At 33.5% G+C, this 14,473-nt stretch overlaps 1 protein-coding gene across 3 annotated transcripts; it reads left to right on the top strand.

The window, feature by feature from the left end:
• The first annotated feature begins 9,055 nt into the window (after window positions 1-9,055).
• LOC18426613 (uncharacterized) lies at window positions 9,056-13,409 on the top strand. 3 transcript variants are annotated; one of them, XM_020662598.2, is made up of 6 exons: window positions 9,056-9,156; window positions 9,243-9,300; window positions 9,640-9,704; window positions 10,184-12,271; window positions 12,436-12,580; window positions 12,735-13,409. In XM_020662598.2, the coding sequence occupies exons 1-6, from the start codon at window positions 9,151-9,153 to the stop codon at window positions 13,364-13,366; spliced, it is 2,994 nt and encodes a 997-aa protein (XP_020518257.1). In that variant the 5' UTR covers window positions 9,056-9,150; the 3' UTR covers window positions 13,367-13,409. The 3 variants fall into 3 exon arrangements, with proteins under 3 accessions (XP_020518257.1, XP_020518258.1, XP_006833319.3); XM_020662599.2 differs by lacking the exon at window positions 9,243-9,300 and having other exon boundaries at window positions 9,080-9,156; XM_006833256.4 differs by having other exon boundaries at window positions 9,125-9,300.
• Window positions 13,410-14,473: the final 1,064 nt, after the last annotated feature.

Genomic DNA, 14,473 nt, shown 5'->3' with positions numbered 1-14,473 from the left:
TGAAAAAATAAGAAAACAGATAAAAACAAATAAAAAAATAAATATACTTTTTTAAAATGATTTCTTACATGACGATTATTCAAAAATATATTGCCATCAATTTTTCTAAAATCAACTGAGATACCAATAAAGTTTTCTAGAAAAATAGTTTCATTTCAATAACTCCTCAATTAGTTTTCTAAAGAATAACCTAACTGCCATGTTATAGGGTTGGAACCCTGAACAAGTGAAAATATTATAGGAATTTCACTCACTTAATTTACTTTAACAAAATGAGGTAAATACTCTATGTTTCTTACATATTCCAAGTCCCAAACATGTTTTTTTTAAAAAAACTTATTCCGAAAGAATTAGAACAAACCTAAAGTATTTTGGTTATTTGATTGGAGTGACTTAGTGACCAATTACCAAAATACACTAAATGTTCGGGGTACAAACCCAAAATAATAATAAATTGGACAGTTTTAACAAAAATCTTGAGGAGGTATCTATGTCAAAACATTAAAATAAAATAACCACTTTATTATTAAAAATTGTTGATTGGACCACCTCATTGATTTTTTGTTAGGTTGTATATCAATTATAAATTTCCTATAAATTTGAACCACTTATAATTTTGTAACAACTAAAAGAAAAAGGCATTTTTTGAATGTTATGACAAACTATTAAGAGCAAAATAGCTTATTGGCTTAGTAGATCAATATGACCATGTGAGGAACTGGTTATAGGAGGCATCAATTTTGGATAAATTTTTTGTGGACATGATCAAGGAAAACATGGAATTTTAAGAGAGAATCAAAGGGGTTAAATGATCCTATTAATATTGTAGGTATATTTTTTATTTTTTATTTCACTTAGGTATCTCCTCAAAAAAAGTAAAAAAATTACAAATTTTTCTTATTAAGAATTGGGAAGAATGAAGAACTAGAGGTATTTCAATAATTTGACATTCAAGAGGTCTGAACCGAATGATGAAAATACATTTACTTATTCCTTATTACAAACAAATATCACACTATTCAAAACCAATTACATGGAGGAACTAGGAGTTTTTTTTATCATTTGGCACCCAAATGCATGTATCAAATATAAAAAATGTCTCTAGTTGTTCATCGCCACTAATCATGAATAATGTATTCATGATTTGTAATGAGAAATAACTAGAGGCATACATATTTCTTGCATCGTGTGTCCCATATTGATTTTTTTTTTTTGTGTGTGTGTCTGTGCGAGAAATAACTAGAGGCATGCACATTTCGTGCATCGTGTGTCCCATATTGATATTTTTGTGTGTGTGTGTCTGTGCTTTTTGATAAACTTGTTTCTCTCTACAATCAATTACAAAAATGATAGTGGGTGAGGAAGGACATGCTCAATTAATTATCTAATAAGTGTACAATAAAATTGTTTTACTTTTGGTTCTATGAGTTACAATCATCCATAGCAATCAAGTTTTGAAATTTGGTAATTAGGTTTGCACCATTAATGGTACTCCAAGTCAAGAAATATATTTCTCAAATTTCATGCTGAAAAATAAGACACCCTTAATTGCCTAAATTCACTTCTCACATGCTGAAAGTGATTGTAACCTTGTAATCCCTTGAGTTGTAACATGTAATCGCTTATGTTGGCTACAATAAACTAACATGGAAATAAGTAAGTTAATCATGAAGGTTATGGTTTCTACAAGTCCTAGGACTTATTTGTAAAAATGCAGCACCCCTTAATAATCTATTTTTAAAAAAATATTTTGACCCCAATTTTTAAGGAATATGTAATTCATGGCATGGAGATCATCCTGGTGTAAAAAGATGTAAAATTCTTAAAAACTAAAAATAACATTATTTTGAAAAAAACATTTAATACGTTGATTTTTTTTTTTTTTTTTTTTTGAGGGACCACCATTTAAATGTAGGAATATATATAGGGTGCAGTTGGTTTGTATAGAGAGGCTCTAAACAATCAAAGTAAAGCTCACCTTCAAAAAGTATCGAGAAAAATGGTTAAAATATTGGAAATGTTTGCCATAGCCTTAAAATATATTTTTTATATTTAATTATAGCTTCAAAAATACTATATGAAAATTTGAAAATTGACGGTAAAAAATTGCATTACAAGATGTACTATTTCCAAAACTTGAAATCAATGTTTTTCTCATATCCATGCATCTTTAGGACGAGATAATCAATTTGAAGATATTTAGGCATCAAAACAATCTCTTTTAATGAAATTTCTGAGGTGCACTCTAATATGATTGTTTGGAGCCTCGCACATATATAAGATCATATCGATATCGAGATGTAAGATCACGAAAAATAAAAAGATTTTAAGTCTAAAAAATAATGTATTTTACAACATATTATCTACACCGTCATTTTTCAAGATTTTCATATGTTTATAGATCTACTCGATTTTAACGATTTTTTAAATTTAAAATTTTATAATTAGATATAAAAATATATTTTGAGATAATCCTAATAACATTTTACATCGAAATTACATACCATGATAAAATTTGAAGGTGCACCTTACCTCTACAGCTACGGATGCATCTGTATGCCAACTGCACCTGTAAAATAAAAGGCAAATAAGCAATGTTATTCTTAAATAAGGAAGCCAACAAACTTTTTTACTTGCGTTATCTAATGTTTTCCATTATTGAGCAACATTTTTACTAGGGGTGACAATGGGTCGGGTTGGGTCTAGCTAGACCCATACCCGACTCAAAAATTAAAGTATCTATGTATTTAACTATATTTTATATATTGGCACTCGAAAAATATTACCGGACCCATAGCTAGACCGGGACCCGAACAGTGTTTGGGTCAAAGATTTTGACTATTCGGGTCCAAGATTCGGACTCATACCCAACCCGCTGAGTCTAATTTTCGAACCCATACCTAAACCTAAGTCAGATCCAGGTCCATTGCCACCCCTAATTTTACGTGCATAAGCTAAAGGCAACTCATATGTTCATTTGTTCCATGAACATACGGGTAGGGTAGCGAAGACCTCATGTATGTTTCATTCTGTCATTCCAGCATGTCAATGCCATACTAAAAACACAAGCTTTCTCTCTACATTAAGGCAAAAATTGACCTGTTACAAATCAATGACTATGAAATGATGTAACTTGAAATACCCTAAAGAATGTCATGGACCACCATAATTTTTCAATGCGGCAAAGAAAAGATGCCTATACATTAAACTCTAGGGAAGACCAATTCAGGTTGTTAGATATGGAATTTTGGGATCCACTTAAAATCATTGAATCAAAATTTATATGAAAAAAAAGAAGAAGAAAAAAACAACATTGACTTTTTTTTCCTAAACATTAAAATTTTGAACCATTTATTGACTTTTGTGTGTGATCCATATGCCGAGGCCGTAATAATCTTATATATCCTTCTAATATGTCTCTTAAACTCAATTAATTAAAAAAAAAACTCTGATGATGATAATAATAATGATGACAATGTCTTCGAAGAAATTACAACTTTGAATTCTTCAGCACATAAATCTGAGCATCTAAAATTTAGACAGTATTTGTTAAATCCTAAGGAGTTATTTTTTAGAATGATATTAAGCATGTACCAGATTTGTTTTTTTAGGTTGATCACCAAATTTTGTGTTCCTTAACATACGCTTTGTCGGGAGGGAGTAAATGGGTGTAATGTTTTTGCTGGAGTATACAATGTTTTGGGGGATTATTAAATAGAGCTCAAAAGTAATATTAATTTTTTTAGGTAATTCAGTAGGGAAAACAGACCTTTACCCCTTTTTTCAAATAGTTAGGGAGTTAGGTTTTTTTTTTTTTTTGAAGATGTTAATGTGGCAGAGTAAGTAAGAATGAAAACAACAAAGTAGTTACTAAGATGTAGTGGTGCTACAACCACGACCATGAACCAACCCTTTCCCCATAATATTAGAAATTTTAATCCTTAAAGAATTGCAAACCAGACATGGACAAGTACATGCCCAATTATTAAGCTCTAAACCTATCGTCTCAATCAATAAAAATCAAAATATTGGTTTTTTTTCATAATCGATATATGCTATTTATATAGAAAAAAAAATAGAATTGTAAAGACTATCGGTGTTTTAAAACCCATCTATCCGGATTGAGAATTATCGATCTAGATCATAAATCAATTGGGACCGAATCACTACCGGCTCAATCCCCGCCCTCGTTCTCCCATATTTTTATTTTTAATTTATAGTATTGTTCCAAAATGCCATTTTGGACAGATTCAGACAGCCGGTCCGATACAAATATGTAAGGTGAACATTCCATGCCATTGATTCGGGCTTTGAAACATCTATGTAAGGTGAACATTCCATGCCATTGATCCGGGTTTTGAAACATCGATAGAGATTTTCTAAATTTTTCACCGTCGAATCTAACAATCTGAAATTTTTCGTTTTCATGAATGAATACTCCCATGGTTATTTACAAAGTGGGATTTGAAATTTCATATTAAAAAATCCTCCACAGCTGGTCATTTGCCATGGAAAGAGTAAGTGTATAGTGTGCTCTCGTGGACTACGCATTTTAAGTTTCCATACTGGAAAACATATGCGTCACCCAAGGGTCCATCAATATTGTCTCCACCCTCTCCCATTTTTTGTTTTGACCCACACATTGTCTTTGGATCTGGTGAAGAAGATCGTGGGAGAAAATGATAAAAAAAAATCCACAAAAATAGCCCATAGAATTGATATTAGTGCTCATCGAGTTCATATAAGTGTTTCAAAACCAAATCAATGGGGCAGATCATTTACCTACAGATCTATATCGGATCATTAGATCGGCGTTCCAGATCGGTCAGGATTAGTCCGAAACATTGTGCCAGTTTTGGGCCAAAAACAAACGCTCCTAAAGTCCCAAGAAAGGGGAATGGTGGACCACTGCAACAATCCGCCACCTGGGTGCACTAAATATTTTCCCATACATCAATATCTTCCACCACCATCATCATGACCCAATCCACCACACATGAAATCTTCTTTGCAAAGCTCTATTTGCCGCTCACGTGCCAAGCGTACGTGTGGCCGATACCTCCCTTCATTCCTCATGACATTTATTGTACCTTTTCCCAAATTATTATATATTTTATTGGCTTTATTAAGGATGTTATAAACAATAAAGCGAGGTATCATGTAAAGCTGCCTTCCATCGGTGCTTGGTAGAAAAAATTAAGAGAAATTTATCCGAATCTACTTAAAAAATGTATTATTTAACAGTGTATTTATATTTTATTTTTAAAAATTCTATCAAAATATATATTATTATAAGCTAGAAAAGTAAGATCTAGGTTTCTATTCTCACGTAACTCATTACAAAAATCACTAACGATTTGAAAAAGTAGTAGGGGCTCGTGATCCTCACTAAATTACCTCAAAAAAAATAAAACATGAGAGAAAAAAATAAAATAAACAAGTAAAAAAATAAAAATTTACCATTGATTATTTATTCTATCTTTTTTATTTAATTGGGATTTTTAATCACAATTATAGCCAGCAAAGGTATCTAAAATCTCATTTTTTCAAAAGGGAAAATTATTAAAACACTAGTGTCAAAAAACCCTTTTTTCAAAAGGGAAAGATGATGTATGTATAAGGTTGCAACCTTAGATAAACAAATTAACACATAACTCCAAAATTTATCATAAATATAATTTTGGTGTAAAAAATTCATAGGTTGGCTTGAGAATATATTTCCATATCTAATTATAAAATCTAAAACTCAAAAAATGGTTCTAATCAAGTATATCTATAAACGATTGAAAATCTCGGAAATATAATATGTTGTGAGATAAAGTATTCTTAGCACTCGAAATCTTTTTTTCTTTTTATATTCAAACATATTGATGCCGAGATAATCAATTAGAGGGTTTTCGAACATCAAAACAACCTTTTATGATGTATTTTTTTGGTGCATCTTAATTCACATTTTAAGGATGCAACCTTATATAAAATATCGATAGAAACATGAACCATTCTTCTTGCTATTTTTTATTTTAATTTGAAAATATCCAATAAAAGGTGCATGATCATGAGTTGGAATACTTGCAAACGTACTCTGGTTGTTTAAATAGACTAAATTAGTATGGAGTTTGTGCTAATATGCGTGTTGCTAAGATGGACCACAATGATGGGACCACCACAAATTTGGAGCCAAATGTTTTATGTGGGGTCCATATTTACAATGTAGAGGTTCTTTTTACCGTCTCTCAAATAAATGGACGGTCCAGATGAGATGGCTCATTCAAATGTCAATGAACCTGGCTCATTTTATCATTTCCTTTATTATGTTTATGGGTCGAAGCATGTGAAAGTCACAAGGGATTTCTTTTGCCTGCTTTACAGGGGAGCCTCGTGACCTAATTTACACAAATCACATGGTGCCTCTTTTAATTTTGTCATATAACTTTTCTTTTAATGGTTGCATTATTATAAGTTAGGAAAATACATTATTTTCCATAAAATCATAGTCTACGGCATGCTTAGTTTTTTTTGGTGGTTTAGTGGCACGAATCGAACTTGAGATGTAGTGTTGTTTGATGCCAACTGTTAACCACTTAAGCCCAAGCACAATTCCTGGAGGCGTGCTAGTTGATTTCTCCAAAATGTCACAAAACTAGGCTCGTAAATTGGTTGGGTCTGGTCCAGGTTGATCCTGACATGAACTTCAATCGACAGAGTCCTGGGTGCACCTAAACCTGGTTGGGTCCAAGTCAATCAGACACGGATTGAACAAATCAGGTTGGTTTGGGTCTAATTCAAAATATAAAATCATAAATGATATACATTGTATAATATTATAGATGTACATTACATATACTTTATGGTATTGGTAATAATAATAAGATTTATAAATATACTGGGTCGAGTCACCCAACCCAGGAAAGTCCAGACCCAGACCTTGGCTGAATTGGCCTGTCGGTCTATTAAACTTTATTGCAACCATAAAATTCACAAACTTATGTTTCTAATGATGATTATATCTCTATAAATTAGTCTCTATTTCTATCTCATATGAGAGACTTCTCCTTTTATTTTTTTACATAGTGTTGATTTCATTTTTTTTTATTCTTTATTTACATTATTTTATTCGACTACCTATAGATTTTCAGGGATTTTCTATTGTTAGTTGTGAACTTTGCCTCTTTCTTTTACTATTGAACTTATTCATTTATTTATTTATGATAAATTTATCAAAATACACCTAACTTCTCAACAATTTAACAAATTACCCTTTTTCAATTATTCTAACTCAAAGTTATAGTGTTACACATATTTTAATGAATTTTGAATTTAAATAAAAATAATATTGAATAGTTGATCACTTATGTATATTTAAATAATAACAACGTTGAATAGTTGATCACTAGTGTTATGTATATTTTTGTATAAGGGTGAGGCCCTAAACAATCAAATTACGGCACACCTCAAAAATTCATTAGAAATGGTTATTTCGATGATGAAAAACACTCAATTCGACCATCTCGACTTCAAGATGTATGGACGTGAGATAAAATAGATTTTAAGTCATGAAAATGGTACATCTTGTAATGTATTATCTAGACAGTCAATTTTCAAAATTTTCAAGTATTTATAGATCTGTTCGATCTACACTATTTTTTAAGTTTAATTTTATAATTAGAGATGAAAATAAAATTTCAGGTGATCATAAGATTTCTAATACTAAAACAACATATTTCGGCACCATTTGAAGAAGCGCCCCTGCTTTGATTGTTTCGGGCCTCTGCCTTATACAAACCACAACCTTTATTTATTTTGATAGGCCACATACACATATCCAGACAATGAAACTCTACCATAAAAAGAAAATGCCCTCGAATGTTTTTGAGATGGAATGTATTTTTCTCAGTAGGCTTCATAAATGTCTCCATTTATGCTGAAAATCACAAAACATTGAAAATATTGATAGGACAAAATTTGAAAAATCACTCATATATACTTATTCAATGATGATTTTACTTTTAAATTAACAATGTTTTTGGTAATGGGAAAACCCTCTTTGATTAGAAAGACAAGGCTAATTTCAAACGTTTCACTCATATAATTAACCAGCTTCTAACCATAAAAGATTAGAAATTATTAACAATAAAAAATCATAAAGCCAATTTTAATAACTTTGAATGCATAGTAAAGAGTTTCATGTTTTAGGAAATTTAAATAGAGTGAATATAAAGAGGTATACATATTATTAACAAATAACTCACACCGAATGACTCTATGAATACTAAAGAGTTTATTGTTCTAGTAAATCTAAATTAACAGATGAAGGTGGAGAGAAATAAAAATATTTTTTTTAGAATGTTAACAATAAATATTATTAACAATAAAAAGAAAAAAAGAAATAAATATTATTAACAATAAAAAAGAAAAAAAGAAACGCAAATTGAGTTAACTTTTAATGATAATAAAGAGTTTATACTGGTAGCAATTTTCAATTAAATGAAGGTAGATAAAAATAAATATGTTTTAGATAGAGTTTGGAAACACTCGATTTTAATTACTTTCAATTAATGGTAAAGAGTTTATAGTTTTAGGAAATTTGAATTAAATGAAGATAGAGAGAAGTAGATTTCGAGAAAAAAGTATGGCACCTAATTTTGCAGACATAACTGTGGACAACGGTTTCTTTCTAAAAGTGAGGTCAGAGTTTTTTAGCACATGAGCTTGGAGTGTACCATAATCAGCCATGAAAACCTCTCTCTCTGCAACTGTTTAATGACAGAAATTCAGAACATTAAAAACTGTTGGTGCCTTCTCCAGCTAACTGCTTTCTGTTTGCATTTTAATGGATTTTGACATATGCTCACAAGTATCTCTCTCGTCTCTTTCTCTCATCTGTATTTTTTCTTCTTTTTTTTCCAACTTAATTGGACCCACCTCAGATTTTCAAGTATATTTGCATCTCTCTTTCTCTTCCAATTTTATTGGACCCATTTCTGATATTTAAATATATCTGCATCTCTCTGTCTCTCTCTCTGGTTTTTTTCCCAATATTACGAGACCCATTTCTGATTTGCAAATATATTTGCATAATTGCATCTCTCTCTCTCTTTCTCTCTCTTGGTGGGTAACTGAGCCCAAGCGCATGCATGACATCTAACACATATGCAGGTGCGTCTTTTCTGTTTTAAATTTTTAATGGAATTTTGCAGAGAATCTAAGACTGGTTGGTCATGGCTGAAACTCATCTTAAACAGAAGACACTCCATGATTTTCATCTGAGGAACCAACTTCTCTCGATGGCCAAGAACTCAGGCTCGTTCAATTTCCTGCAAATTCAGAAAACTGAGATCACTTCTCTCTCTCTCTCTCTCTCTCTCTCTTTCTTTCTCTCTCTCTCTTATTTTATACTACAGTCCAAGAAAAGATTGCACTTTTTTTTTTTCAGCCTTCTGTTATATAATGTAGAAGGAACTATTTATTTTTTTTGTTTTATTTTATTGCTTTGCAATACGAATCTCTCTCTCTCTTCTCTTCTCTTTTATACTAAGTCAGAGAAACGATTGCAATTCCTGTTTTTGTCAGCCTTTGTGTTATACAATGGAGAAGGAGCTATTTGTTGATTTTTGTTTTATTTTATTGCTTTGTGATCAGACCCATATGAATATGTTTTGAGATCAGGGAGAAGATCGTTTGAGCAAGATGCCTTCTACAAAACTGTGAGTAAATTTCCATGAAACTGAGATGTATATTTTCTTTATTCAAGTTTAGATTTTTAAACTGAGAAGTTTATTTGGTTTTTATGGAGCTGGATTTTTTTATGTTTTGACCATGTCAGTGGCCTCTCTCTCTCTCTCTCTTTGTAAGCTATGACCCTGTCATGGACTCTATCTGTCTCTCTCTCAATTTTTTAAGCTATGAATCATGACCTTACCATGCTCTCTCTCACACACACAAATTTTAAACTATTGTAAGCTATGAACCTACCACTCTCTCTCTCACACACAATTTTTTAACTTTTGTAAGCTGTGACCCTACTTCTCTCTCTCTCACACACACACACACACACAAACACACACAAATTTTCAACTTTTGTAAGCTGTGACCGTATCACTCCCTCTCTCTCTCTCTCACACACACACAAGGAACAAACCCAATTGTTTATATGGCTGACCATTCCATTCTGATAATGAAACAGAGACCTCTTGTCCTGGATGAACCTTCCACAACAGGTGCTCCACATGCGACACAGAGAAGCTCCAATTCTCTCTCTAGAAGCTGGCAAGAAAAAAAAGGTCCTTCTTTGATCTCCATGGAAGAAAAAAGGGTCAAGCAAGACCACCCAAAAAAAATTGCGGTAAGGTCTTCCTCGAACATGACTGGAAACTACGAAGCTCGGAGCCCAACTTCCTTCCAGCTTCTGCAAATCTCGAAAGGAGCACAAAAATTGAACCAGATGATTCACTCATGGTCTAATCGCCCCAATATCGATTCAAGATCAAGAGAGATAGCTAGGGAATTGTCACGAGGCACTTTAGACCTCGAGGATTCGCTGATCATGTTAGGGAAACTGCAAAAAGCTTCGAGATACAAGGTTCATTCGCAAAAGAAGGAAAAGAAGAGAGAGGGGTTAGAGAGAGAAGGTGAGGAGGAGATAGAAGAAGGCCTTTTGGGGAGAGACCAGAGAAGCATCCATGAAAGAGAATTTGATAAACCGAGGCTTTCGGTTGATGGGTCTTTGAGGAATGGCGCCGAGGATCTTAAAGAGATGATCAGGGAGAGTCTTTACAGGCAAAACTTGCTTCCTCAGACGCAATCAAAAGGGAAATCTCCATTTCTGAACCAGCAAAAGCTCAACCCTGTTTCAGAGTTTTCCTCAGGAAATCCCAGTCGAAATTTTGCGAGTTCTGTGAAGGGGAAGAGTGAGAAAACGATTCTTGATTATGGTACTAAAGCTCCCCTTTCTGTTCTTGCAAATTCGAAGCCCAAAAGGCACAAAGCTCCAAATGTTATTGCAAAGCTCATGGGTCTTGAAGAATTGCCAGTTGAAAAAGCATCCCCAAATATCAGTGCAAGGAGAAAATCCCAAGAATTTGTTAGTGAGAGAATTTCTGAAATCTTAGCTCAATGTGATAGGAAAGAGAATCATCCGGTATCCGCAGTTCGAATGAAACCAGCTAGTGAGAGAAGCTTAATTTCTCAAAGTGATCAGAGAAAGAAACATTCTGGGGTTACTGTTACGATGAAGCAGGATGCCGAGAGAGAGTTCATGGCTTCTCAAAGTGATCAGAGAAAGAAACATTCTGGGGTTACTGTTACGATGAAGCAGGATACCGAGAGAGAGTTCATGGCTTCTCAAAGTGATCAGAGAAAGAAACATTCTGGGGTTACTGTTACGATGAAGCAGGATACCGAGAGAGAGTTCATGGCTTCAAGTGATCAGAGAGGAAAAAATTCAGTTAATGCAGTTCAAATGAAGCCGGATAGTGAGAGAAACTACCCTTTTCTTGATGACCGGGGAGAGAGACATAGAGAGACAATAGTAGAAACGAGCCATGATAGAGGGAGAAGCTACTCGACTCTGAGTGACCAGAGAGAGAAATATCTGGCAGCCGCGGTTTCGACGAAGCCAGACAGAGAGAGAAACTGGTGGTCTAATGGACCGGATAGGTCGAAACTAAAGGAAATTATTGATTCTATGCACTCTAAAGGGATTTTAAAGAGTACCCAAGATGAACTCCAGTTAGAAGCCATTGATCATGGTTTTCACAAAGAACCGAAAGCCGATTTTGAGAATTTCGATACCCCACCTATTGTGATCATGAAACCTCTACATTTTTCTTCATCAGAGGAAGAGGATGGCTCAAAACCAAAATTATCAAAAGAATTTGGAGTTTCAGTCCCTGAAAATAAGCAAAATAAGCCAGGGGAATTGGACGTCAAGAGAAATAAAAAAAAACCAGCAAGTACTGCAAAGAAATCAGATTCAAAAGATCAGAAGCATGAGAAGAGAGAGAGCGCTAAAATTGCAGAGAAGGGTGCTAAGCCTCAGAAGGAAATGAAAGTTAAAAGTGACATTATCTCTCTAAAATCAGTTGGGGTCTCAAGATTTCAGGGGGAATCAATGACAAGAAAACCATCAAAGACCTTGAATCAGGTGAAGAAGGATAATGATAACTTGATGAGAGAGAAACAAGTTAGAACAGTTGTTTCTGGTAGGAAGATTAAGGGCTACAAGAAGAAGCCAACAAAACCAGCACAAGATCCCAATGTCACTCACAAAACAGTAAGTTCAACTTTCACCACTTGATTCTATCTCTAAAGTTGGTGATCTAGGTAGCCTATGCCACACCCTCTTTCTCTCTCTACCTTGCTGGCTAGCTATCAATGTGAGTATAGATTGTGTACATTCTGTCATTGATAGTCCATGAATTTCTTTCAAATTTTCAGGCTGAGGATTTGAATTATGAGAATGATGAGAAGGGTTCGAGCTTCATGCTCGAGAAACACTGTATTGCCATTTCTACAAGCCCAGACTCAGTTCTCCAATCCCAAATACAAACCATTGAAGAAGAGCCTGTAATTCATCTCAGAGGTTAAACTTTCTAGTCCTAAGCCTCTCTCTCTCTCTCTCTCTCTCTCTCTATCTCTCTCTCTCTCCTCTCTCGGAGTTAGCCCTGTTTTTTAATTTTATAAATTTATTTTCACCGTATTCTTTATGGGGTCTAACAATACAAAGATGGTTACAGAGCACCTTGAAGAAGATCAATTTGCATGCTTTGAAGCTCCAATCGATCGAACCCAACATCAGAAAAGCTCTCCAATTTCACCAAAGAGCTCTAACGATCCGGAACATGAAATATGGAGGCCCGAGAAGAGTCACAAAGACTTGCAAAAACTTCTTTTGAACAGCCCATCGTTCCATACATTGGCACAAGAGCTCTTCAATCTCAGCACCACACTGCCACCTCTTTCTCTCTCTAAAACCAGTCTCGAAGATGATGAGAGAATTAAGCCAATTATGGACTGTGTCCATGAATTGGCCACCCGAAAAAGCCAGAGAGAAGCCCTCACTGCCTACCCATTGCTGAAACAGAGCTTCAGGAGCCCAAAAACTAAGAGTTTTGTCGATTTAGTTGGAGAATTGGGAGAAGACATGGAAAATTTGATGACGTATGTCGAAACCAGTTATCGGTTTTTCAGTAGAGAGAGTATTGATGTTATGTTGGAGAGAGATATCAGTTGCAGAAGGATTGATGTTAATGGTGTGTGGGATTTGGGTTGGGAGTGTGGTTTTTTTGGGGGAGAAGAGGTTATCAGAGAGGTGGAGAAGCATGTATTTAATGGGTTGATTGAAGAAACTGTAAGAGAATTTGTATAGTAGACCATTAAAATAAACTAGAGCCCAACCGGTAATTCCCGAAGCTTGGTTGTGTATGTGAGAGAGAGATTCAAGGGGAAATTCACAGAAAGGTCATATTTATTTTTAGAAGTTAAAAATAGTTTGATATATTATATGGGTGCCGTTTGTATAGATCCTAGGCTCTAAACAATAAAATTAGACCCTACCTTCAAATAAAGTCGATAAATATGGTTTTAATATTGAAAATCTTTGTGAAAGCTTTAAAATATATTTTTATTTTTATTTATAAAGTTTAAAGCTTCAAAAATAGTGTAGATCGACAGATCTATGAAAACTTGAAAATTGACTGTCAAAAAATACCTTACAAAATGCATTATTTCCAAAACTTGAAATCCATTTTTTTCTCGTGTCCATGCATATTGATGTCAAGATGATCAATTCGAGGATATTTGGACATCAAAATAATCTCTTCTAGTGAAATTTTTTAGGGAGGCTCAAATTTGTTTGTTTAGAGCTTCATTTTTAAGTCTTATTTTAGAATATTTGGATATGTCAAGATGGTCAATACTTAAGTCCCATTTTTAAGAAGATATAGTATATATATATATTGTCTATTGGACTGAGTTTTGTTGATAGTTCTCACTATCTATCTACAAAAAATATTTCGAATATAATTTAAGAAATAAAATTAACAAAATACCTCTAAATATTACAAGGTTTATTTTGGTCATTTATTATATTTGAATTATATTTCTAATACCTTTTGTAAGTGTGTGATGGTGACAAGTATAGGCGAATACCAAGATTGAGCTTCATATAATGTACGGAAAAGGGATGAAATTAAACAAAAGAGTTCATATAAGATTGCAATGCAACTAGTGTTTAAAAAAAAAAACGAATCTTTGGGGTGGATCCTCCACCCCCTAATCTTGGTCCAGATCGACTAGATTGACAATATAAAAATCGCAAAGTTTTAAAGCACTGTTTAGAACCACACTTAGATTTGCAAGATTGCAACAAATATGGATGGTGCATATTGGATATTGTCGTAAAAAAAAATGTGTTATTTTTTTATATTGTCTAGTATTAAATCTACACTATCCAACTAATGTTGACGAAGTAAAA

Source organism: Amborella trichopoda, chromosome 5 (assembly GCF_054954075.1).
Source record: "Amborella trichopoda isolate Santa Cruz 75 chromosome 5, AtrichopodaSantaCruz75HAP2 v2.0, whole genome shotgun sequence".
NCBI classification, from domain to species: Eukaryota; Viridiplantae; Streptophyta; class Magnoliopsida; order Amborellales; family Amborellaceae; genus Amborella; species Amborella trichopoda.
Note: the sequence above shows the minus strand (reverse complement) of the source record. Positions and strands in the feature narration are given on the sequence as shown.

Excerpts from the sequence above, each read along its gene's own strand:
- LOC18426613 (XM_006833256.4), top strand. The coding sequence starts at position 9,219 with ATGGCTGAAACTCATCTTAAACAGAAGACACTCCATGATTTTCATCTG. Across the intron at positions 9,705-10,183 it reads AAGATGCCTTCTACAAAACT|AGACCTCTTGTCCTGGATGA; the intron begins GTGAGTAAATTT and ends ATAATGAAACAG. Across the intron at positions 12,272-12,435 it reads CCAATGTCACTCACAAAACA|GCTGAGGATTTGAATTATGA; the intron begins GTAAGTTCAACT and ends TCAAATTTTCAG.